This window comes from Protopterus annectens, chromosome 14.part0 (genome assembly GCF_019279795.1).
Source record: "Protopterus annectens isolate FY-2018-M chromosome 14.part0, PAN1.0, whole genome shotgun sequence".
Classification (NCBI taxonomy): domain Eukaryota; kingdom Metazoa; phylum Chordata; order Ceratodontiformes; family Protopteridae; genus Protopterus; species Protopterus annectens.
Genome location: NC_056748.1, coordinates 616,404,865 through 616,431,171, shown reverse-complemented (window position 1 = coordinate 616,431,171; position 26,307 = coordinate 616,404,865). Strand labels below are relative to the sequence as shown.

Genomic DNA, 26,307 nt, shown 5'->3' with positions numbered 1-26,307 from the left:
ATAATCCCCACTGGCATTTGGAATTGCCACATGCACAATAAAATAATGGTACCTAACCCAAATGAACTGAGAACTACATCACTTTTATTAACTCAGACCACAAAGCCTATTTTTCCACTCTCCAAGCCCACCACAACAATAACCCTAAAAGATTCTGGAATGGAATCTCCCCTCTTCTTAACCCAGGTAAAAAAGAAAACCCTTGCCCCGACCCAAATGCCTCTGACTCAGATTTAGCTAGTCAATTCAACGCATTCTTTATTCATTCTATTTCCAAATTAACATCGTCCTTCACTGATAACCATGTTCCCCCACAACAGCCTCGTCACATCCCCTCCTCCTCCACCAGTATCTCTAGCTCCCAACCTGCACCCTTCTCTATGAACCCCATTCCCATTTCTACCATAAAAAACTTCTTCTAAAATTGAAACCTTGCTCTAATGCTCCTGATGAAATACCATCCTACTTCCTTAAGATAGCTGCAGAAGCCATTGCCTTCCCCATCTGCATCCTAATAAATCAACCAATTTTAGAAAGCCAGGTCCCCCAGCTCTGGAAAATGGCCTTCATTATCCCAATACATAAAGGCAGTAACAATAATGAAATCTCAAACTTCCGTCCCATCACTATCTTATCCCCTATTTCAAAACTTCTCGAAAAATGCATCCACCTACAACTCTTACCCTATCTAATAAACAATAACCTTCTTACTCCCACCCAGCATGGATTCTGACCAGGCCATAGCACCACCACTGGTCTCCTCTCCTTCCCAGAAACCATAAACAAAGCCTGTGACATTGGTCATATTGTATCCAACCACCTCCTAGACCTCTCTCATAACCTTCACCTTACTAAGCTCCCTAAACTAAATCTTTCCCAGTCCTCTATTAACTGGTTCACCAGTTACCTATCAAATAGGCAACAAGCAGTTAAGTGGAAAAAAGCTACTTCACCATTCCTAAACACTCCCACAGGCGTGCCACAAAGGCTAAATTCTAGGGCCCCTACTATTCAATGTCTTCATTAATGACGTTCACCACGCCATCCCTAATACTAACCTCATCCAATATGCAGATGACTCAACAATAATCTGTTCTGCAACCTCCACCTATTCCTTAGCGTAATTAACCCAAGATGCCTTCTCCTCTACAGAACAATGAATGCTAGATAACCACCTAAAACTAAACGTATCCAAGACCAAACTAATGATATTCCCACCCTGTAAAAGCATCTCCCTAGACAAAAACTCTTTCTCTATCACCAGCCAAAATAACACTGTTCTTGAAACAGTCTCCACTGATAAATTGTTAGGAATCATCATCGATGACCAACTAAAGTTTGATAGCCATATTCAGGTAAATATTAAAAAAACTCACAAGAAACTTGGTATGCTTTATCGTCACAACCGTTTCATCCCTCCCTCCACCAGACTCGTTCTTGCCAATACTTACCTCATCCCTTCCCTCCTGTATGGTGCCTCTATCCTTACCAATCTGCAATCCTCCCTCAAAACTAAACTGTCCTCCTGTTAATTTGCAATTAGCCACAGATCCAATACCCATCACTGCATCTCCCTGCACCAACTGAACTGGCTTGAACTCCCCAATTATCTTACTTATATCCAACTTATCTAGGCACACAAAATAATTTTTTGACCCTCTCTCTGTCCCTTCCTTGCCTCTACCTTCCAAATGCATCATCAAAACAGATGCCTTCGATCTAACTTCCAAAATCTAACTGAGCTACATAAACCTGCCTGCCCTCCAGGTAAACATCTTCTTTCCTTCTGCTTAGCACGTCACTGGAATTCTCTTCCGTCTCTTATCCATACCACTAACAGTCTCTCTATCTTTAAAACTTTACTTCACTCACACCTAATCTCACAATGGGATGCTCTTGCTCTCACCCTACATAACATCCTACTATAATTCTCTCACTACTTAGCATATCTACTAATAGCTCTCTTCCTATATAACATCCTGCTATAATTCTCTCTTTACCCAATCATATCTTCTAATAACCTCCTTTAGCCCATAATCTCCAGAAGGAATTTGTATTCTTTTTTTTTACTACCTTAATTTGTATATAATGGAATTTTTCACAGGCTAATTTATTGTAACTGTTATTACCATGTATTCTCTTTCTAATCACCAGCTGTTCTTTGTGGAGCTTTTCTCCCCGGGCCTCTACTGAAAATGGACATATATCCAGCTTGACTAGCCCGGTCAACAAATGTTAAATAAATAAAAATAGAAAATAATGTCTGATAAACTTTTTGTAAAATTTGTAGGAATTGTTATCCTATAATCTTGTAATTCTGAAACGTATTATACTTGTAATTTCCTGAGCTTTTCTCCCCAGGACTCCATTGGAAATGGGTTCGTAGTGGCCCAATGGACTATCCGGGTAAACAAACTGCAAATAAATAAACAATAAATAAATAAATATTTCATACATGCAAGAAAATGGTTTATATGGATATGAAAAAAACACTTTTAACTAATGCGTTACTACTCCATCAGTCTCTTCACTGCTACCACTGAGATTAGAAATCTGGCTAGAAGATAGAATTGTGATTCTTATGAGTGATCAAAAAAGTGATATTTCATAGTATAATTGATATTCAAAAGAAGAACTTAAAAAGCATGCTTGCAGTAGGCTTCCCAGAACTCCTCATATCCATATTACTTATATAAACTAAATCCAAGATTGCTGTATATCTAGGAAAAGAAAACTCTCTGAGATACTTAATTCTCAGTGTTTAATAATTGCAAAACAGGGAAATTGCATGTAATGCATTAGACTGTTGACCAAAAGCATGTTGCAGTTAAGCAAGGCACTTCCTTTGCTTACTCCCTCTTCAGGGGCATTGTTCATAACTATTTGGCACTAACTCTACCCTTTGTAAATATTTCATAAACCAAAATTTGCTCTTTTCATTAAGTTTATTCCAACTAAATCATTATTTCTTTAAACTTCACCCTGAATCCTTGTTTTCTAATGAGTCCATGTCTCTTTGCAGATAACCATCTTTTAGAATTACCTACAGTAAACTCTCAGTTAACTGGCATCCACAGGGATTGGTAGATGCCAGATAAGTGTAGTTTCTGGTTGCTTGAGAGTTACTATTAAAATAGACATGACAAATATTGTACCCTATACTATAGCATACCATACCATAAACACTGTATTGATTTGATTTTAATATTGAAATACAGTAATTAAAAGCCTGGCTGGAATAATAATATTTTAAACTTATATTTCTGCTAGAAAGCATGGCATGTGGGGCAGTTTTCAGTGGCACACTGAGTTAATTGGAATTGAATAGAGAGAGAGAGAGAGAGAGTGAATGCATGCATGAAAGCAGACTGCGTGTGAGAGATCAGAGAGAGAAAGAGTGAATGAATGCATGTATGAAAGCTGAAGAGACTGTGTGTGTGTGTGTGTGTGTGTGTGTGTGTGTGTGTGTGTGTGTGTGTGTGTGTGTGTGTGTGTGTGTGTGTATGTATGTGAGGCAGAGACTGGAGAGAGAATGTGCAATCTGATGCAAACTGAGTGAGTATGGAGCAAGTGTTGACATTTTAGCTATTTGACTTGTTTGGTTTGACTTGTTCTCAGGTTGGGGGGGGGGAATTTATTTGTATCTTCCTTTTTAAAACTCTAAAACTCTAAAAACTTAAGGTATGTTTCTGCTGGGGAAAAACAGAAAGTGCAACACATGAAAAACTGAATTGTTCATACTGTACTGTATTTCTTCAATTTTTTTCTGGTTGCTTGGATTCTGGTTAACTGAGAGTTTACTGTATTCATCTTTTAACTGGCATTTTGACCTTTATCTCTCCCTCTCTTTTCTTTCTCTTCAAATTGGTCATAATTTATATTCCTCATCGCAGTTATTATTTTTAAAATCTTATCACTCCTTAATTATAAATGTAATATACTTGTATCATTGTTGAAAATGCTTATAAATATGACATTGATGTTTTTGTAATCGTGTTCATGTAGAGTCATGTCATGCAGCATTCACTGTTAATTTTTTTCACCTGCCTCTGGTTGTGGATAAAAAGGATGCTGGGACAAGCCCTGTTTCCTAGATAGCAAATGCTTAAACAAACAAAAATAAATAAATACAATTTTGTAGTTCACTGTTGACCATGCAGCAGTAGAGAAAACAAGCAAACTAAATAAAAAAAGTTGTGCTTTACTGTTGGCCATAGAGCTCTACAGAAATTGCTACTTTTGCTCCATTTGCTTTTTCCTATCTAAGGAAAAGGTTCCATTGTTTTGATGTCTTGGAGACTATCTGCTGAGTTATTTCCAGAAACCTCCATGAGGGGCGTCAGTACTATTGGTGGCAAAGTCTGCTTTTGGCTTGTGTGAAGGGTTGCAATGCATAATAGCACAGATACAGGCAAGGTTGGGGGAGTCCAGATATTTTCAGTTTCCAGCTTGCAGAAAAGTCATAAGCGTAGGAACTTTATTAATACAGAAAATAAATTTGAACAGTGTGTTGCTCAGAAGAGGAAGAACACCTCACAAGAGCCATTGGATTCCAATTTATATTGAAAGTTTCCAGTCAGATTCCCTACAATATTTTTCTTTATTATGTATAAATCTCATGCAGTATGTTATGTGCTAGTGAACTGTGAGAAAGAACATTTAAACAACATGCTGGATCACATCCTTTTTATTTATATGAAATAGTCAGTTCTGAATTATTCCTTAAGACCTACTTGTTTTTAGATCATTTGATCTCATTGTGAAATGATGCAACTACATAAACCTTAATTTGTTCCGGTCCCCTTCAATAACACACATCACACCAAATTACATTTGACAACCTTTATTAAATTTTCATAACATAGCTTTGATCACCAACTTTATTAATTACAACTATTCATGATATAATTGATTCTTAATACAGCATAACTTCCTTGTAATGTTAATCAGGGCAGCGTGCCTACTCACCCTGCCCCAGTAAGCAGCATGCATACCTCTACTCACTTACTTTACTTATGAAGCAGCTTCCCATCTCACTTCATACACCATTCATTGTAATGTTAAGCAGGGCAGCATACGTACTCACCCTGCCCAACAAGCAGGGTCCATACCTCTGCTCGCTTACTTTACTTAAGAAGCAGCGCCCCAAATCACTTCATACACCATCCATTGAATTACCTTCCACCAAATAAGCACCATCCTTACCTCAGCTTGCTTATCTATTCAGCAAGCTTCCTCCAACTACTTATTTCCTTTCCCCAAATCCTTGAAATGAACATCCAGACATCAGAGGGGGGAACAGAAGAGGGTAAGCCTATCCCTCTTCTCCGCCTACCCCCACTGATAAATAACCCTACTCCCCGCTAACGAAAAGAGGGAGGGTGGGTAGCAAGTTCACACCAAACTGTGATTGCTTAACCCTACTACTCGAGACTAAACCTCTTAAGCCCCTCTCCATCATTATCTCATTTCCTCCCAACCATCCCTGCCTCCACTTAACCCTTTCACCTCCCCAACCCCTTAAATCCTCCCAATATTAACCCCCCCCCATGAAGATGTCCTGGGACAACTTAGTTTGTTGCCAAACTTCATTTATTGTACTACCAGACAAAGCAGCTTATAACTGTTATCTGATTATTGACTCGTAGACCATTGGTTACTGACTGACTCATAGACTTTTGGTCACTAGGTAGACCAGCAGGTGCATTGATAAGTTAAAAAAATGTCTCAGTGTCATATAAAGATGTTTTCCAGTTCTTATGGATGAGTGCAGGTATTACTAAGCATTGCACTCATTCATACTTTGGTAGCTAAGCATCTGTTTGCGGCTGTGAGTGAGCTGAAGTTTACACCAGTCATTGATCTACATTTATGGAACTTTGTGATTGATAGACCAAAGTTGTTTGTGACTGCTTCTAACTGTTCCAGAAATAAATGTGTTTGTAATTCTGTTGGAAACAGAATGTCTAGAACAATATATTATGCTGACAGGTATAACCATAACATAAGAATATTCACATCTGGGCCATATTATTATCTTTATGTCTTGATCAACTCTTTGAAGCATGGGCAAACATAACCACAGTGCACATTAACATTATTATGAAAATATTTAGTTCAGTCCTTAATATTCCAAAGATAATATGAAGCCATTTTTTTGATTAGGTCAGGTTACTCCAGTATGCATTCTGTTCACCTAAACTTATCCTTCTGTAAACAACTGTTCTAACACTAGTTGATTTTGTTGCTCCTGTACCAACATGGATATCTGAGGCTAACCAAAGTTCACCGATAACAATACTTCATCACAAAGTTGCTATTTCACTTGATTACATCCTGAGTCATCAAACAAGGTAAACTACATGTGCTATCCCAACCTCAGAGTCTGACACATTAGATGATGCCATTTCTTCGACCAACATCTGGCACACTCATACAGTCTAACCTTGTCTTTTGGCTGTATTTAGTAGCAAAACATAGCCTTGTGCAAGCAAGGAAGGAAGTTTATTCTTTTCCTAAAAGATAGTTAGTTTGACTCTGCTGTCACTAATTTGCCTCCCCAAACACTAAAACTGGTGAACTTTCTACTCCCTTCTTACATTTTATTCATGTCCTTGTTTTTTAACTGGGTGATTAGAGAGATTCTAATATATTCAGGCAGTTATCACTTGGCTAATAGCAAGAATAATGTTACATTCCACATTTGCCAATATACAGATTACAAAAACATACACACTTTCCACCAAGTTTTCTCAGCCCCTCACAGAATAGTAAAGGACAGACCTACAGTGTTTTCAATATAATTTATGAGATAGTTAATAATTCAGGGTTTATAACAAGTTAACAGGTTGTGTGTAACCTAAAATGAAAAGGTAGGGTAGTAGTTCAGCAGTAGCGTGATCATCAGCATTAAAGCGTATTCAGGGTGTAGTTGAAGTTAGCATGCAGGTTGTTTCACAGCCAGGGGTTCTCTTCACTGAAACTGCCCCAAATCTAGATTGAAAATGCCTTACCACCACACAACTCTGCCTCCTCTTAAAAATGCACTGAATCTATTTTGTAAATTGTTTCTTCTTAAATTTTACCACAGGAAGTATCACTTCTGATCATTTCAGAATCTGCTTTAGTATTTTTTTTTAACTTCTACCTGTTCATGCTCTGGTAATTACTGGCTTACCTAAGATTCATTGAGACAAAACAAAGCACTAGCATAAAGTTATCTTTTGAATCTGTCTGTAGTTTAGATTCTGTGCAACCTTGTTATATTCTGAAATATTTCACTTAAACAGATTACTTTTAAGACTGATTGTAATGTAGGCCAGATACTGGCTAGATGCCAAAACAATTTCTATGTCTTCATGATAACTTTTCTACCCTTGGTCACGTATTGAACTGTAGAGCCTGGGACATATGGCTGCACTTCTTTTCCACAGAATTAGAGATTAGTTAACAGAAATTTCCTGGGTCTTAACATTCAACATAAAAATTACAGCAGGTTATTAATGCATAGTACTGTATGTTTTCTAATACTGCGGTGGTGGTGCTGCAGTAGTGTTGTCGCCTCACAGTTAGACGTTGCCCTTTTGATTCTCAGTTAGAGCGTCTTCTGTGTGGTGACATGCGTGAACGGGCGTTCCTTCGTTGAAGGTTGTGCATTAGGCCCGGCAAGCCAGCACATAAAACTCTACTGCCAATCATTAGTAGACCGGAGTTCCGCTGTGGCGACCCCTAACCGGGAAAAGCCGAAAGACACAAATAAACTGTATGTTTTCTAAACTATAACTCATGTAGGCTTTATACTTCTACTAACTGGCAATGGGTGCCTCATTGTATTGTATTCCATTAGATTTCACTTCTTTGTTTTTCTTAACTGAGTGAGTAATTATGAAGTCATCAAAAAAAAAAAAAACATGCCACCATTCAAAATCCTATGATGTAGTAATGATTTTGCCATTATTTGTTTCACAGTGAATACTTATTAATAAATGAGTAAATTGTTGTACAACAGTTATAGCTGTATTGAATTTTGCATTGGTTGTATTTTGTCAATCTATTACTAATTGTGTGTCTACTTACTATTTGTTTCATACAGGTTTATTGGTTTAAAGATGGCAAGCAAATTTCAAAGAAAAATCCACATTGTGTGATGAAGAGAGAAGGAGATGGAACGTGTTCTTTGAGTATCGAAGCATGTACTAATGATGATGATGGAAATTACACCATTATGGCAGCCAATCCGCAAGTATGTCACGCAATCTTAACTGCTAACTGTGAAAAGCTAAGGCAGGTCTGCAGTGCAAGGAGGCACCACAACAGAAGCATATGAAATGAGAATAGTTTCCAAGTTGTTTGACTTTATCACAGTTTGATTGGATGCTGAATATGTTTGAGGTTATTATTAAACATTAACTTCCAACATTAAGATCCTAATACATTTCTTATGCCATTAAATCCATCCACCTTCAGCCCCTTTTCCCCCTTTTGTACAGGGGGTCAGGGTGTCACTTCAGCAGTGACAGTCATCTCGAGCCAATGTTTACACCCCCAGGTGGCTTAGCCCTGCCACGGTAGCTCATTTGTACCACTCACTCGCACATACATTCTCACATGCAACCAGTTTAGAGTGTCCAGTCTACCTACTGCATGTCTTTGGAATGTGGGAGGAAACCGGAGCACCAAGAGGAAATCCACGTGACCGCAGCGAGGCCATGCAGACCCTGCACAGAAGGCACCCCAGCTGAGAGCCTTTTGCCATGAAGTGACAATGCTAATTGCTGCACCACTGTGGCCACCCCCAAATTCACTCATGGCAAACAGTTATGCTGATGTTATTTAACTGTTTTAGTTTTATTTATTTATGCACACATTAACCATTAACCAACTAATGCAGTCTATACATGGATATTTATTTTAGAAATATTAAACTCTATGATCAAAATAGTGGAAGAAAGACAATGACAAGGAATTAGAAGCAGTTATAATAAATTGGCTGTATATGATATACTGACATTTCTGCAGTGACCACACATTATTTTATGCCACTCATTAAGCTAACATATATCTTGGCCGTTGCTTTAAATTCAGTTAATGAAGTGTAGTGTAAATCGGCTCATCCTATCATCCAAACTTGAAAGTGACTAGGCAACCTGGACAGCAACACATGCAAGGTGTTGTTACCTTATAAAAAATCAATGAGGCTATTGCTCTAGGTGGGGAAATAACAAGCTTCAATAAGTTATGTGAGAGTCTAGTCATACATAGAACTATAACACCACTAATAAAAAAAAATAATTGAGATCAGATTTGACATATGAATTCAGTATTCCAAAAAGTTAAAATAAGTACTTTATTAAAACAAATAGAATGTTTCTGATTCAACAGCTTAATCAGCCTTCATAGGGGAATAAAAGAGTCAAAAAGAAACAGAATGTAACTAATGCACAGCTAATAAAGTAAAAGCTGGAGAACCAATAAATAGAAAACTGCCAATTAAACAATTAACCAGTGACAGCTTTCCAATCAAGTTCAGTTTGCAGGCTGTTGGATGAAGGCTATCATAATGAAAGCAAGACAGGTTTCTTTGCACCCAAGGATAGACTTAGCACCTACTCCTTTCTCTAAGTAGCAGTAAGGTGAAATAAGATCCCTGCTTTCTTTCAAATTATAAAATCCAGTGTAGTGGCATGTAGTAAATTATTAAGCAGGGAAACTGGTCATATTCCAATTCTTCATGTTTCTGCTATATTCCTACTGCCTGATAATAAAAGGCATTGCTTCCCTTATGCATTCCAGTCCACACTTGCATACAGCTACATACATAGACAGTATTCATACAATGGCAATAATATTCTTACACAAACGATTAATTCTGTTGTTAATGTTTATTCTGTTTGCATTCATCAAAATACTACATATACTAGACTGACCACATGGATTCATACCGTGTGTAAATAATCTGTGCTGTAATGTGTTCATTGTTATATAAAAATTACAATGAAAAACAAATCCACAATATTGGGACCTTTAGAAAAATGAAGGAACAAATGTATTGAGAAAATGTATTCTAAATAATAATCATGAAGCAGCATAGGTCAGAACCCTTTCCTCAATATCCGCCATTTCCATAGATCATGCATTATTTATATATTTATTGCTTTAGTTTATTGGGAAAGTCCGAATGGGCACAGGTTCCATTTTCAGTGTAGGCCCAGGAGAAATGCTCCATTTTAAAGAATGAGTAGAAGTCAGTTATACATGACTTACATAATAAATGTGCGTACAAACATACATAGAATAATAATGATCTTCTTCTTTCGGCTGCTCCAGTCAGGGATCGCCACAGCAGATCAACTGTTACCATTTCTTCCTGTCCTCTGCATCTTGCTCTGTCACACCAACCACCTGCATGTCCTCTCTCACCACATCCATAAACCTTATCTTAGGCCTTCCTCTTTTCCTGTTACCTGGCAGCTTCATCCTTAGCATCTTTTTCCCAATATACTCTGCATCCCTCCTCAGCACATGTCCAAACCAACATAATCTTGCTTCTCTGGTTTTGTCTCCAAACCTTCCAACCTGGGCTGACCCTCTAATATACTTATTCCTAATCCTGTCCATCCTCATCGCACCCAGTGCAAATCTTAACATCTTCAACTCTGCCACGTCAAGCTCTGACTCCTGCCTTTTTGTCAATGCCACTGTCTCCAACCCATATAACATAGCTGGTCTCACTACCCTCTTGTAGACCTTCCCTTTCACTCTTACTGGTACTCATCTGTCACAAATCACTCCTGACAATCTTCTCCACCCACTCCATCCTGCCTGTACTCTGTTCTTCACCTCTCTTCCACACTCACCATTACTCTGAACTGTTGATCCCAAGTATTTAAACTCATCCACCTTCACCACCTCTACTCCCTGCATCCTCACCATTCCTCTTTCCTCCCTCTCATTTACACACATATATTCTGTCTTAGTCCTGCTGACCTTCATTTCTCTTCTCTATAGAGCATATCTCCACCTCTCCAGGGTCTCTTCCACCTGTTCCCTACTCTCACTACAGATCACAATGTCATCTGCAAACATCATAGTCCATGGGGCCTCCTGTCTGATCTTGTCTGCCAACCTGTCCATTACCATTACAAATAAGAAAGGGCTCAGAGCTGAACCTTGATGTAATCCCACCTCCACCTTAAATGCATCCGTCACTCCCACCGCAGACCTCACCGCTGTCACACTACCCTCGTACATATCTTGTACCACTCTTACATACTTCTCTGACACTCCCGACTTCCTCATACAATACCACAACTCCTCTTTAGGCATCTTGTCATATGCTTTCTCTAAATCCACAAAGACACAATGCAACTCCTTCTGGCATTCTCTGTACTTCTCCATCAACACTCTCAAAGCAAACAGTGCATCTGTAGTGCTCTTTCCTGGCATTAAACCATACTGCTGACCACTAATCATCACCTCCCTTCTTAACCTAGCTTCCACTACTCTTTCCCATAACTTCATGCTGTGACTGATCAACTTAATCCATCTGTAGTTACTACAGCTCTGCACATCACCCTTATTCTTAAAAACCGGTACCAAAACACTTTTTCTCCATTCCTCAGGCATCCTCTCACTTTCCAAGATTTCCTTAAACAATCTAGTTAAAAACTCCACTGCCATTTCACCTAAACACCTCCATGCTTCCAGCCACTGGGGATGCACAACTTATTTTTAACCAGAATCAGCTGTAAATAGATAGTGAGTAGGGGACAGTGAAATAATTATAGGATGAAGATGATTACAAATTATAAAGGCATATTGAAGAGGTCCAGGTAAAAGTGAGACAGAAACAGTAGTGGACAGGAGTAGATGATAGAGAGTGTGAAGAAGTAGCCATATTATGGCCAGTTACATAAAAACTTGGTGACCGTTAGAAGGGTTTGGATATTATCCAAGAACATTACATTATTGTAACTGAATAGGTAGGGCTTTATCTGAGTTTTAAATGATTTTAGGGAGTGTTGTTGTCGTATTGCTAGCTGGTTGGAGTTCTAGGATTTAGAGAGGTGGTGGGAGAGTAGTAATTTGCCTGCAGAATTGTTTAGTTAAGATACATGTAATTGTTTTTTGTCCAATGAATGTAGTGACCTGGAAGAGCTACATATTTGTATGAGGTTGGAGACCGAGGGACAAGTGTTATTTTTATACACAATGTTATGGGTTTGTGAACGTTGCGAGTAGGTTAAATAATGTGGGAATTCCAGCCACTGGAATTCCTTTTAGGGCAGCACAGTGGTGTGTTGGGTTCTATTTAGAAAGTTGGCAGTGAATCATTCTGTTTTGTAGTAACATTGCTTAAGTTTGTTTAGCAAGGTCATGTGAATGCTGTTAAGGATGGGTGCAGAATATGTTCCAGTAGGCAAGAGGAGAGAAAAAGTAATGTGTTTTCTTGTAGTGTCTAAGAGGAAAGGGTTGGCTATAAAGAGAGAATGTAGTTTTTGGTGTAATTTTTTCAATGTATTTTGGATATGAGTACCAAATTTTAGGGTCTTATCTACACAGATGACTAGCAATTTAATATGTGTGACTGGTTCAGTTTATGGTTTGTTGAATGAGGTGGTTGAGAAGGAGGTTTTTAATGATTGTAAGCTGTGTGGGAGTAAATAGAATAAGTTTGGATTTATTTGGGTTTAGGAATAGCTGGGCAGGTGTCAGCCCTATTTGTATAGAGGAGAAGTAATTTTGGGGTAAGTTCTTGTAATTTGTTGATTTTTTTTGCATGATACACATAACTGTGGCATCATCTGCATACTATATAGGAGATGCAGTTTTATAGGCTTTATGTTGGTCATTGATGAAAATGCTAAAGAGAATATGTTCAAGATCGATCCTTGTCATACACTGACTGGGACAGGGAGGAAGGATGAGATGTCTTTTTGCCACTTGACAGCTTGAGCTCAATTTTGGAGGTAGCTATGAAAGGGTTCCTATTAGAACCACGAACGCTTGAAATTTTGAATGGCATATGGTCGACACAATATGATCAAAATTTCAAGCATTTGAAGGTTAAACAGAACAGCGCCGTTTGGTGCAGAATGGGAGAATTTCCCTTTTCTGCACTGAAATGCGATCTGGAGTTGGTCTATTTAAGTAGAGGGGTATGAGGGGTGCAGGGGGACTTGCCCCCCTACCTGCACTGTTAAGGTAAGTTTTTTTTTTGTTTTATTATATATTCAAACTTTTAAACTTCGATCATATGTTGTTGAACATATGGGATTCAAAGTTTAGAAAGTTCACATATATAATATAGACCCGCTATGAAACCATGATGTAGCAGTGGTGTTGAATCCCAAGTTATGAAGTCTGTGTGGAATGACAGAGTGAAAGACTGTATCAAATGCCTTGGATAAATTAAGGAAGAGGGCAAACACTAGGTTTCCATCATTCCTATTTTTGTTCACTGCATTGGTGAAACTAAGGAAAGCAGCAGAGATACTGCAATGAGGTACTGTGGTGAGGACAGAAGCCATGCTGAGATGAAGAGGGGCAGTTATTTTGTGTGAGGTAATGCAAGAGCTGTGTCTGGTTGCATTTTTCAAGTATTTTATATCGGTGGTGAGGATGGCATATTCACTTATAAAACAGGATGTTATATTCACTAACAAAATAGCGTTTATCAAGATGGCAGGGAATATGTTCAGCAGGATGATTATGTTTATTAGAAGTCATGGTCACATTTGTGGAGGAATAAAATTAATTGACTGTTAATTCCTAAGTTCCTAAAAAATCAAACAGTTGCCTACTTTTATGCCAGACACTTAGAAATTCTCCAAAAAGTAATGAATATGTCAAAGATGCTGGTTGCCAGCTAGTGGCAAAACCTGTTGTGAGTCACTTTGGTATACAATTCCAAAAATTCACATGCTTCACCACAGCAAGTAAGTATCAAATCATCTGTATAATATTTATATTAGATAAAAGCATGCCTTAGATTGACAAAACACTCTGTGGTAAATGTATATTGAGTTTTAAGTAATCCCTCAGTTAAGATGGCCTGGGGGAGGCAAAACAAGCCTTCATCACAGTGCCAGTCATTTGTTGATACATTTGAGCATTAAAGTATTTTAAACAAAACCACACCAGTTCTAGAACAAATAATACAATGAGATGTGAACTAAACAAATAATCCAATGCTTCCAGGCTACTAAAATTCAACATCCACAGTGACCCCTGTCAAAAAAAAAATCTATGTATCTGGATTTATTTATTTGTTTTAATGAATTATTTATTTTAATCTTTCAACATATTGTTACTTTGCAATATTTTTTCACAAAGGTAATTTTATATGGAAAAAGTAATTCATTATTAAGTTTAAGTTTCAGTTTACTATAATGCTTATCATCGGAGCACTTTACAATTCTAACAACAACTCGAACAATGTACTAGAATAATTGATGACCAAAAAATAACAACAACAATAATAATGATTGTAATGAATCTGCTAAACAAATCCTCACCAACGTTAAAAATCTGTAACTGTTACCAGTTAGCAAAATAGAACTATGTTGCATTAATAAAAACAGCATTGCTTATTATTACAGTTGGCACTAAAATATTTAATTGGATGAAAATTCAAATTCAATACAAACACAGTATACCCTGCTGTTATTTATTCAGTGCTAGAAAAATGACATAAAAACAGTCACAACAGTCTTATAACCTTTCTACACTAGCCAAACTAAAGCAATGTCTATCTACATACTGAAACAGACTTACAGTTTATAATTTATAATCTTAACTTCCAACATTGTTGAAAAGGTGCTTCAACAACTGATAAGCCATCCAAATGAACTCACAACAGCAGCATGCCAAACCATACAAATATAGCAATATAATGATTTACTGACAAAGTGTCTAGCAGCCAGCAGCTGATTAAAAGATAAAAGCCAGATAAACGGCTACAACGTCCATAGAGAATCTTCGCAACATATTCCAAATTGGAAACAAAATGTATCATATTTTATGATCTGGTGACTACTTGCCACCATTATTGTGAGCATAACTATGTCACTGAACTTTGAGTAACAGCGGTATGACAATACAAATTGTGTATTTTAACAAGATGAGTGTGGACAAACTTCTCATTTGAGATCTGTAGCTATAACTAAACTGAGTCTCATTTCTTACATACCTAACTATGTACATGTTAAGCTTTCATTTAATATTAGTCCGTACCTAGTAATAATAAAGATATATATGTATAAATGGATATATAACCAGCCATCAAAAATTCAGTACATTGAAAGTCAGCTGATCAAACACAACTTGGCAATCAGCAGACTAGCTAAAAAAAACAAAAGAACAAGCCTCCCTGTAGCCACACTCCTGCTATTATATATACCAAACCCAAGATTGTACTACAGTGGGAAAAAGACAAATTTCCCAATCCCCACTGTACCGACATTTCAAACAGAACAACTAGCGCTATGTTTGATAAGCTTATTTTTGATCAGCTGTGCTGGTGTTTTTTGAATTTGACTAGTTGCCATTTGACAACTTGTCAGTGTTCTGCATAAATATACAAATGTATAAATATATAAACATTGTTACCAGTAGAAGAAGAGAGCTTGGCTATCCGGTTTGCCTTTCATTGCCAAGTAGCACCTTAGAGCTATACCATCTGTCATCACTTCCCCACCTTTCTTCCATCTCTGCCACATTTTGCTGAAACTGTCTGACACCAACTCAAGGACTGATGACTCTCTCTATGAAGCAAAATCCCAAAATTTCAAGTTAGAATTTATATGCATTATTGGAAGGTGATACATTCATAACCCATTATTTTTCCTCATCAGTTTTATCAAATCATATTCACCTTTCATGACCTTTTGTAGTATGGACCCATGTAGTGACTTAATTTTTACAACCAGAGCCCAATAAGCTTTCTGCTACATTTCCTTCCCCCCAATTTATCTGACTCAGTTCATAATCTGATTCCAATATCAAAGAACCTAAGTTAATTCTTACAGGCACAAACTGGTCAAATATCCTAAATACTACCCAAGCTGACCTTGCAGCAGAAGGCTTCAAGAATACCCTCCAAAACCTACAAGACACATGCCTTCCATTACTAAGTAGATGTTACAAGACAAAGAAGAAAAAGAAGAAGAAATGGTGGTCTTATCACTAGGCAAAGCATGGCATAAATGGAAAGCTAACCCCTGCTTCAGCAATCATATTTTCAGTACATTCTCTCCCTGTGATTTCCTCTCAGAATTGTGCAACCTTCCAGCACTATGCTCTATCCCTGCTCCCTGCACCTGTACTCCTATTTCCCCTTACATCCCTTCATTTTATTTCAAACACATCAGAAGCAAATAAATAAATAAATAAATGAATACAGCGTCTACTTGAGCAGCTAAACCTTCACAGTTCTCCAGGCACAGATGATCTCCAGCCCTTCTTCATCTATCATTGTAGAGAATACATTGTTCACCAGTCCAATACATATATAACCTCTGTGTAACATAAAACACCATGACATCTATATGGAAAGTAACAATTGTTGACCTCCCCCCTCCCAAAACAAACAAATCCCTCCAAACTCTCTAAGTGTTATCTAATATCCACTATTCCCATACTAGCTAAAGTTTTAGAGAAACTAATCTATATCCAAATTACAACCTCCTCTCATCTAAACAGCATGGAGTCTGGTTAGGTCACTGCAAACTAGCAACTGTTCAGACCATCACAGAAGAAAATCTGTTAATCCTGGATGCAGAAGAACTTACTGGAACTCTGTTTATTGACCTGACTAAAGTTGTTATATAGTAGATCACATCTTGCTACTAAACCACCTACTTGACAAAAGCAATAGTCCAGATGTACTACCCTAGTTCCAGAACTATCTTTCTAATTGCTACTTCTGTGTAAAAAGTCGATTCATCCTTCTCACCTCTAGACAATCAAACAAGGAGTACCAATAGGGTCCATCCTTGCTCCCCTCCTCTTCTCCAAACTATCCTTGGACCCATCCCACCTTCCCCAACTTCTTTACTCCAGTGATATGGACCTATGGTCTGATCTAACAAACATTTAAAAATCCTTCAGATAGAACTGTATACAGTCTGACTTTCTGTCTCTTAACACGTGAGCCAGCAACATAAACCTCTTCTCAAATCTTCCAAGAACAAAAGCATTGTTCTTTGGAACTAAACCAAAGTTTAATAAATGCCTTCAGCACCTTTAACTTTGGATCATAGTAATACTGCTTTAGAAGCTTGCACTTCATTCTTATCCATTGGAACTGTCCAGACACATCTCTTATCATCAGTCTACACATAGAAAACACTGGGAGAAAGATTAAGCCACATAAAGTAGGGTTAGGCCAAGCTCAGAGAAAGGATGCCCCCCAATCCACGCCCCGCTGTAGAGGAAGCAAGTAGTTCACAAAAATCACAAAAACTGATAGGCCAAAAAAGAGCCATAAAGATGATAGAGTGGACTATTGAGGATCAGAAAGAAATTATATATTATTACAATTATGCAAGAAGCCCAGAATTTCCAGACAAAATATATACTAAAAGATTGAGAGAATGATTACAAGAAAGAAAAATGCTTGCACAAGAAAAACTTACAAAATCGCACAGTCATATTTAAAGACCTCCTTAAATCACACCTTTAGGCTAACCCAGTTTGCAACTGCAAAGACCCCACCTGAATCCTGACCCCCACTGAAGGCAGCTTACACCCCAAAGCCTCTGATGCTCACTTTACACTGTCACCTAACTGCATTGAATACTCTGTAAATATTACAAATATGTACCTGCTTCTGATGCTCACTCTACACTGTCACCTATGTGCATTGTATAGTGCTGTAAATATTGTAAATATGTACTTATGCACGCATACTGTACTACTACTGTAAGGTATGTGATATCCTGACTGTACTATGACTTTCTTTTGCATTTAGCTGTTTTATGCCTTATATGTTAGCAATCTGCCATTTGTTACCCAACTTCTGTTATTGCAATCAACTGTCACTCTTTAATAACCTATGTATACACATTGTAACTTCTTTGGAGCTTTTCTCCCCAGGACTCTGCTGAAAATGGACTCCTACTGTCTAGTTGGATTTATCCCGGTAAAATAAATGTTAGCTGAAATAATAAATAAATACATGCAAATTTGTTTTCATTAATAGAACAGATTAATGAAAAACATTATATAGACCAGGAAACCTTCCAGACAGTCCAAGTATGAAAATGTAAAGAACAAAATCTAGAGAGATTTTTGAAAGGTATAAAAAAGAAATGTGGACATGAGAAAAAGAGAGAGATCTGATATGGTGCAATGTTCACGCAAAGGAGAAAGCCAAATTAATTAATACAAAAAAGTAGCTATAAAGATGTTCAAAGAAAAATACAGGCAAAGGCACCCAGATATGGAACATTTCAAAATACAAAATATAAGATCTGCGTGGGGAACATAGAATAGAAAATTAGTAAAGCAGAAGTTAAAAAATAGAGGCTGAAGTTATGGAATACCTGCGAAGTAAACAATTTAGTGTAGAAAGTCAAACACAGGTTATGTCACAGCATGATGGAGCAATGAGTCCCCCAAGTACGGAGAGACAGGAGGGGCAGGAGACATCTGAACAAGAAATATGAACATGGAAAAAATAAAAAGATTTAATATGTTGCAGTATTTATGCAAAGGAGAAAGCAAAACTAATCAATATAAAAAACAGCACCAAAGATATTTGAAGAGAAATATAGGCAAAGGCATCCAGATATGGAAAAATTTACAATATAAAACAAATAAGAAAACGAAGGGAGGAAATTAGAAAAGAGGATTAATAATGGAGAAGTTAAAGATAGAAAATGAACTTATGGACTACCTGTGAAGTGAAAGATTCAGTGTAGAAAATCTAACTCTGATAACGTCGCATCATAGCATGATAGAATAATGAATCCCCAAATTAAGGAGAAACCAGTGGAGCAGAAAGAATCTGATCAGTTGCCATATGAAGATACTTTGGAGCCTTCAGTAGGAAACCAGTATGAAAGTTCAGTTGGAGTTGCACAGCAAAGGGAGGAACAGGAACCTGTGGCAACTCTGACAGTCAATGTTGTTGAATGATAGGCCAGTGAGTTCCCATATGAAAGAGCAATGGATGACACAGCATGAAGATGAAGAGAATATGGCACAGGAAGATTTTCTGGAATTTTCTGTAGAATGTCCACAGGAAACAGAAAACAAAGAATGTGCCCTAGTTTAGAAGAAAATGATCTAAGGGAAGTATTGCTTGATTAAATAGATATGGATAGACATATAAAGATGAATGAAAGAAACCGAGTACAGAAAGTCAAGAAGACCCAAAATGTTAGATGTTTGATGAAACAAATGAATACAGTAATCAAGACTGTTCATAGAAATTCATTTAATATTATAGAAGTAAATAAGATATATTACTGTGCAGCTAAATTCATAACAGATAAAAGAGTTAACACAAAAACACAGGGCAGTAAGGTAAAAGAAGAGTAGAAATCAGATGCCATCGTGGAAATTATCAAAGAAAACTATAAAGTAATTAAGACAAGAAGTGTTACTGTTAGAAGGATACAGAAGAAGTAACAGATTAGCAAAAATACTCAGAAAGACAGATGTGATAAAATCAATGTTCAGTATCAGAACAGACCAGGCTCTCTCATACACTATTGCAAATAAAAAATGAAAAATATCACTGCAGGCAGAAAAACAGATATGCAGATAAATATAAAGGAAAAGTACAAAATTAACAATTTCTTGATGACTCAAAAAAAGTTTTATAGAAAATTGGGAAACAATGTAAAAGGACTAGAAATACCACAAAAAAAATATGCTGAGGTACTTAAATGCAAACTTCCTAAACCCCAAAGACCTCCTAGACAAAGTACATATAACAAACACCCTGAACAGCCCTGACTGCACTCTTTCAAAACAACACCCACATCAACACATGTGGCAACATCTTATGGATTCTTTACTTCTAATCCCATAAGGCAAGCCACCATGGAATAAATCAGTGGAGACTCCATTGTGAAACACATTGATGTCCCTTTCACCAGGGTGATTAAAGAGAAGTTCAAGGTCAGTTGATTATCAGGGGCCAGGATTCACCACATCACTCATGCACACACTCAGGTCATTGGATCACAAGTACCATTATGACTCTGTCATAGTCCATGTGGGTATAATTGACCTGAGACATACCTCCCTAGACTATATGAAGAGAGACATCATGGAGCTCTTGGCATATGTGTCCCAGGCTGGTATGAGCTTAATGTTGAGCAGCATTTTATCATTTCCAAATATGATGCCACAATATGAACAAAAGATGACTGACTTTAATAATTGGCTTAGTGTCTGGTGTCATTATAAGGGGGTGCAATATTTGTCAGCATGGATGCAGATGGTCAACAGACCACTCTGCTTTGCCAGGGATGGTCTGTACCTCTCCCCTCTTTGCTTGCGAATATTAGCTAAAAAACTGTCCTCCCTCATAGTGCCTTTTTCAGGCAATGCCAAACTGTGTAGGGGCAGGGTATTCATACCCTGGGTTCTCCTGGTACTGAACATTTGAGGGCATTCCAGCTGCAAGCATCTGGCTAGGTGCATGTGTCTGATAAGGATGATAGTGTAACTTCCTTGAACCTGAATGCCATACCCTTATTTATGAGCTGGTTGACATAGAATGGTTTTCTTACAATGTTGGCTACACGTTGATCAAAGGCCAGATTGTCTACATATTTTCCCAGATCCATAACTATTGGGTCAAATCATAAAGGTGTAGTATTGATGGAGTAATTAGCTTGGGTGGATGATTTCCCAAAAGGCACTATAATGCATTTATTCCCATTGAGTTTTAATCCATGGCTTTAGCACCAGTCATTGTTTGTGTTAGACCATCTTGTTGGATGCCAGTGTACTGGGGGAATCTGTAATATATATAGTCATTTGCAAACTTGGTGAGCCAGAGGCCTTTAACATTAGACTTGACCTGGGGTGGGAGGATGGCTTAATGGTTGAGGTGTTTACCTTACAAACACAAGGTGCAAGGTTTGATTCTCACATGGGGTAATTGGCTAGGCTTGAAATGGCCCACAAGGGTAGTTAGCCTAGTACTAATCTATGAACCTATGAACCTAAGTAGATGTCAAACAAGAGTGAGCACAACACGGAACACTGGGGTACTCCACTGGTGACCACTGTCCTGGTTGAGGTCTTTTCACCAATTTTGACTTTTTGGGTCTTAACTGTGAGTCAGCCAGCAATCCAGTGAGTTATGTAGGGAGTTATGCCTAGTTATGAGAGTTTGTCAATAATACCTGAGTTGAGTATTATATTGAACACATTGGCCAGGTCAAGGCAGGCAGTAGGCACTGTTTTCCCCTCATCCATAGCCTTGGTAACTCTCTTGAAGATATCCAGGTTGAATAGGCACGACCAGTGTTTGTAGGTTGCCAGTGTCCTTGTTGATAACTTCCATGACAATAAATTCTATGCCATTGCATATTAGACTTGTCAGACTGATGGGTTTGTAGTTCCTAGGGTCAGTTGATGGTCCACCCTTATGGAAAGGGAAGACTGTTGCGGTCCTCCATTAACCTGGAAAGTAACCTGCTCTGAAGCTGTAGCTGAAGAGTATCTCATGTGATGTGATCCTGTAGGTCATGTTTTAGGCTATTTAAAAGGGAAGTGAGGTATTGTCAGGGTCCATTGCAGCAGTGTTCCTGGCCTTAGTGAGCAGTGCCATGACCTGCTCCGTTAGTAGTTGGGGGGATATGCTACAAGTGATTTCACAGGGGGTGTGGGGGTGAAGTTAGAGCTAAATTTAGCAACCAGTAGATCTGATATTTCACGCTGGTCAGTGAAGGTTGTATAATTTACAGACAGTTCTGAACATTGCTAAGTGTTACCTTTAAGTTTTCTGACAGGTGAAGAAGGCCTTGTGATTGTCCCTAGCCTGGGACGCTAACCTGACCTCATAATTGGCCTTGTTGGACTTTATTAGTGCTTTCATCTCTGTGAGAGTTGCTCTTTCTGATTTTGGCCATGATTTTGTTTTTCTTTTGTTATATACCCTGTTCGGGTAAGGATTCCACCAATGGGCTTTGGTTTTGGTGTTAGACATGGGTTTACTTCTAGTAGGTATGGCAGCCTCAGTGCAGCTATTTACATTTGTACAGGGCTTTAATGAATAATTCTACATAGTTAGCTGTGTTCTCAGGGTTTGGGGAAGCTGTGCATTTTGACAAACTATCACTTAATAGGCTGTTTAGAATAGTTCCTCACTGTTATGGTTAAGTTGGATTTTCTGGGTTGATTTTATTTCAAAGGAAACAGCTTTGTGGTCCAACCTCACCAATGAAGGTGTTATAAGGGGAGGATGCAAGGTTGTTCCATGTTGGTATGTTTCATCCTCTGGTTGTAGTGCGCACTATCTGGTCTAGGGTGTTTGTGTTGATAAAGTTCAGGAAACACCATGCTTGTGAATTAGAGATAGTGTACATTTCCCAGTCTGGGGAGGGGTAGTTAAAGTCTCCCAAGAAAAGGGTATTTTGTTGAATGGTAAGTGCATCTAGTGGTTGTAGGTAAGAGCTTTGAGCTTCATAGGTTATAGAGGTCGACCTGTATCTGGCTAGGACATGGTAATGAACCTTGTCAAAGGAGACTTGAATATGAATAAACTCTAGGGCATCATCTTGTATATCCAAGCTGGAGTTGTATTTGCTGCTAATGTAGCTTGAGACACCTCCCCTTTTAGCCCTGTCCTTGTTACTGTTTGCCTAAATGTGTGGAATTTACTGTAGTTTTCTACTGCTAGAGTACTTTCTGGAGCTTTAAACCAAATCTCAGTAAAAGCACAGATGCCCACATTCTCCAAAGTGAAAAGAGCTTGTAGGGTGTGTAGTTTCTTATTTAGGCTCCTAGCATTGAGCAGTAACACCTTAAGGTTGCTTTGAGTTTTATTTTTTGCTGTGTTGGTAATTTTGTTATTTTGCTATTGCCTAAAAAGGCTCTAAGGGAGTGGATAAAATTTTAGCCAATATCCAAAAGCCCAGGTGGACAGGTGCAGACTATGCTTAGTAAAGCAAAGTGGTCTAATAATCATGTCCTCCCATGCTGATAGATATTGGAATCCCCTAGAGTAACACAAGAAACTAAACCAACTATTAAAATAGATCATTTTCTGCTCACACTGTGGCATCATCCTTGATGAATGTAGAATGCTGCTCAATGCAAGGCACATACCTGTCTGTGACACATATTCAGAGACATCTATAATGCCTCTTTTCATATAATCCAGTGAGATAGGTCTCAGGTCATTTACATCCATATGGACTATGATAGAATCATATTGGTACCTGTGGTGCAGTGACTTAAGTGTGTGGGTGACATTGTCCAGCTTGGTGAGAGAGGGATCTATATGTTGTACAACAGAATCCCCTATGACAAGAGTATTAGGCAAAGAATTTGTTTGTCTTATGGGCTTTGTTCTTGGGGGATCATTAGGTGTAGGCTTGTGTATGATGATAGGTTTAGCATTTGGTATATGCTTTAGTCATTGCTGAGGATAGGTGTTGCCATTTTGACAGCTCAAGAGGTCTGTGAGGTTTGGGAAGGTTTCTCTGTATTTGTGTGCACTCGTGTGCACGTGTGTGTGTGTGTGTGTGTGTGTGTGTGTGTGTGTGTGTGTGTGTGTGTGTGTGTGTGTGTGTGTGTGTGTGGTGTGCAGCATGTGTGAAGGATGTAGTGTATGTGTGTTCTTGATAATCTTGTTTTTTTATGTACGTAAAATTTTTGCCTCCGAGAAAGTTCTGTATGTTCATCTCTCAAATACTGTGTTAATTTCTTTAAAGATTAAAAGGTTGTCTGAGTACATGAGACAATTGATCCATTGTCTCAGGATGCCCATATCTACCAAGCTGGCCACAGAGAAATTAGGAAATTGCATATCCATGTTGTCAGGACCAGTATTAGGGTTAAGCTGTTACTGTTTAGGGACTTGGCTTTACATGGGTCACCTGAGTAGTGTCTAAGGTTAAGGCTAGATATTAGATAGTACTACTATTGGGTAACAGAGCTGTTCGACATGCTAACTAGCTGACTTAAGATTACCTTCACACAAAGCCTTTGTGTGTTACAGATTAAAGCCCTAAATACTAGGCTTGTAAGTACATTTTACAAATTCAGAGTTTGTACTATACAGGACACGATTAGCCACCACTGTGCAGTGAGCAACACTGCACAAATGTGCTTAATTTATAACAAATAGAAAAAAAACTGAAAACTAACTTCTGTGCCCCCTGGCCAATAAACAATTACTCTTTGAGCTCCTTAGAATGCTTCCCAACTCAGAGAGATCAGGTTAACATCTTCTGCAACAAGATGGGTGATCCTAGAATTTCTTAATGTAAAAGTACAGCAACTGTAGCTCTCAAGTGATGATTAACACCAAACAACTAATTCCCTAAAAGCCCCTTCGCTGATGAAACAATTTCACTTTAAGCCTCTCTGTGTGTTTCCCAACTTGGACAGAACGTGCTACATTTACAATGTCAATAGAATTGCAGTCCCTTTCTTATTAATATAAAACACAGTTTGGTTAGCCAAAAATGAAAAAGTACTAACTAGTTTCAACAAGTAAAAAATGAAGAAAAACAAGTTGAAACACTTTGCCGGAAACTGAAAACTGTTTTAATGACAGAGTAGCAAATCGACCTACAGCTAAGTGCTTTCACCTTGGATTCCACTGGCATCATCAGAGTTGTAAAAAAAGCCCAACAAAACAGCTTAAGTACCCTCACAGGTGAAATAAACAGCCAATCACATTCTTTCATACAATTAATACAAAACACTAAGTCATTTACATAATTAAAGACATATCTCTAAAAATCAGGATTTTAAAACAATACCTGTCATAGAAATAGTAAAAAACATACTAAATACAATTTAAAATGCATTTTGACACAACAAAAACCTAAGTCCAAATGTAAATGCAGTCACCTATCAAAATTTATTATACCAATTTCAACAAGTAATTGTCACTTTAAGCACCCCCTCTTCCCTTGTGTTTCCCAGTTCAGACAGACCAGGCTAACTTTCTGACACTAAAATTGCAGGTCCAGTCTTCTTGATGTAAAAGCACACTTTAGTTAGCTAAAAGTGAAAAGGTATCAGAAATAAATATAAGAACTAGCTATTCCTTACTATCCTCCCTGGCTCCTCACACTCTTTACCACTGCATATCACTTCTTCCTCTCAAACAATCTCCCCTCATTCCTACTCCTCTATATCCCATGAATGATAAACTCTCTTCTATAAATTTAAGCTCCCTCCAGTACCTCTCTCTGCTAACCCACTTCACTTCACTGGTAATAGTAGACCTTTCCTCAGCTACACTCCTAACTTACCCTCCCCATTGAACCTGATCACCCATCCTTTACATCTAGTCTCTATCTCAATTTCTGGTGACATCCATCCCAGTCCTGGTCCCACTGTATTCACCAACATCTGCTCCACTACATCACCACAATCATCCTTCCCCAAAACCATCCACCTAGCTACAATCAGTACCCAAAGTATTTGTAATAAAATACCCAACTTACATGCCTGGTTGTCGCATAACCATACCGACATATTAACTGTCTCAGAAACCTGCCTCAAACCTCATATCAGCAATACTGAAATTCTTCCCTCTCACTACCAAATCATACGGAATGACAGACCTAATATGAAAGGAAGAGGGGTAGCCATAATTTACTCCTCTTGTCTAACAGTCATTCCATACACTAACCCCATTCCTAAATTCTCTCCTGCTGAACTATCCATAGCCTTCCTAAAAATCAACAAACATAAATCTTTATGTATAGCTGCCATCTACATTACCCCTGGTGAGAGTATCCCCATCATTGAAGACATTCTCTCATGGTTCTTTTCCAACATCAGAAAGGAAACATTAATTCTTGGTGATGTAAACATCAGGTGGGCCACCATCTCCTCACAATCTCCGAGCCAAACGGTTAATCTCTAACTTCACCCAGCTAATACACTACCCTACCAGACTCAGTAAAGATGGCTCCTCTGGCACTACACTAGACTGAATCTTAGCAACTCATCCTAAACTAATCTCAAACAGTAGAATTATACCTGATCCCCTTAGTGACCATCTACCAGCCTATGCCCTCCGGTGTGCCTCTTCTATCCAAATACAACATCAATACATCCAAAATCATAATCACACTAACTTCAATGCACAGACAT

The 26,307-nt window shown here is 38.1% G+C and overlaps 1 protein-coding gene across 6 annotated transcripts in view; it reads left to right on the top strand.

Annotated features, from left to right (window-relative positions):
• MYPN (myopalladin) overlaps nt 1-26,307 on the top strand; it is a 2,130,465-nt gene that overhangs the window by 1,928,696 nt on the left and 175,462 nt on the right. For all 6 annotated transcript variants that reach the window (XM_044056370.1, XM_044056369.1, XM_044056367.1 and 3 more), the window contains one exon: nt 8,093-8,242. In XM_044056370.1, the coding sequence (XP_043912305.1) occupies nt 8,093-8,242 (150 nt within the window). The remainder of the gene's footprint in view (nt 1-8,092; nt 8,243-26,307) is intronic.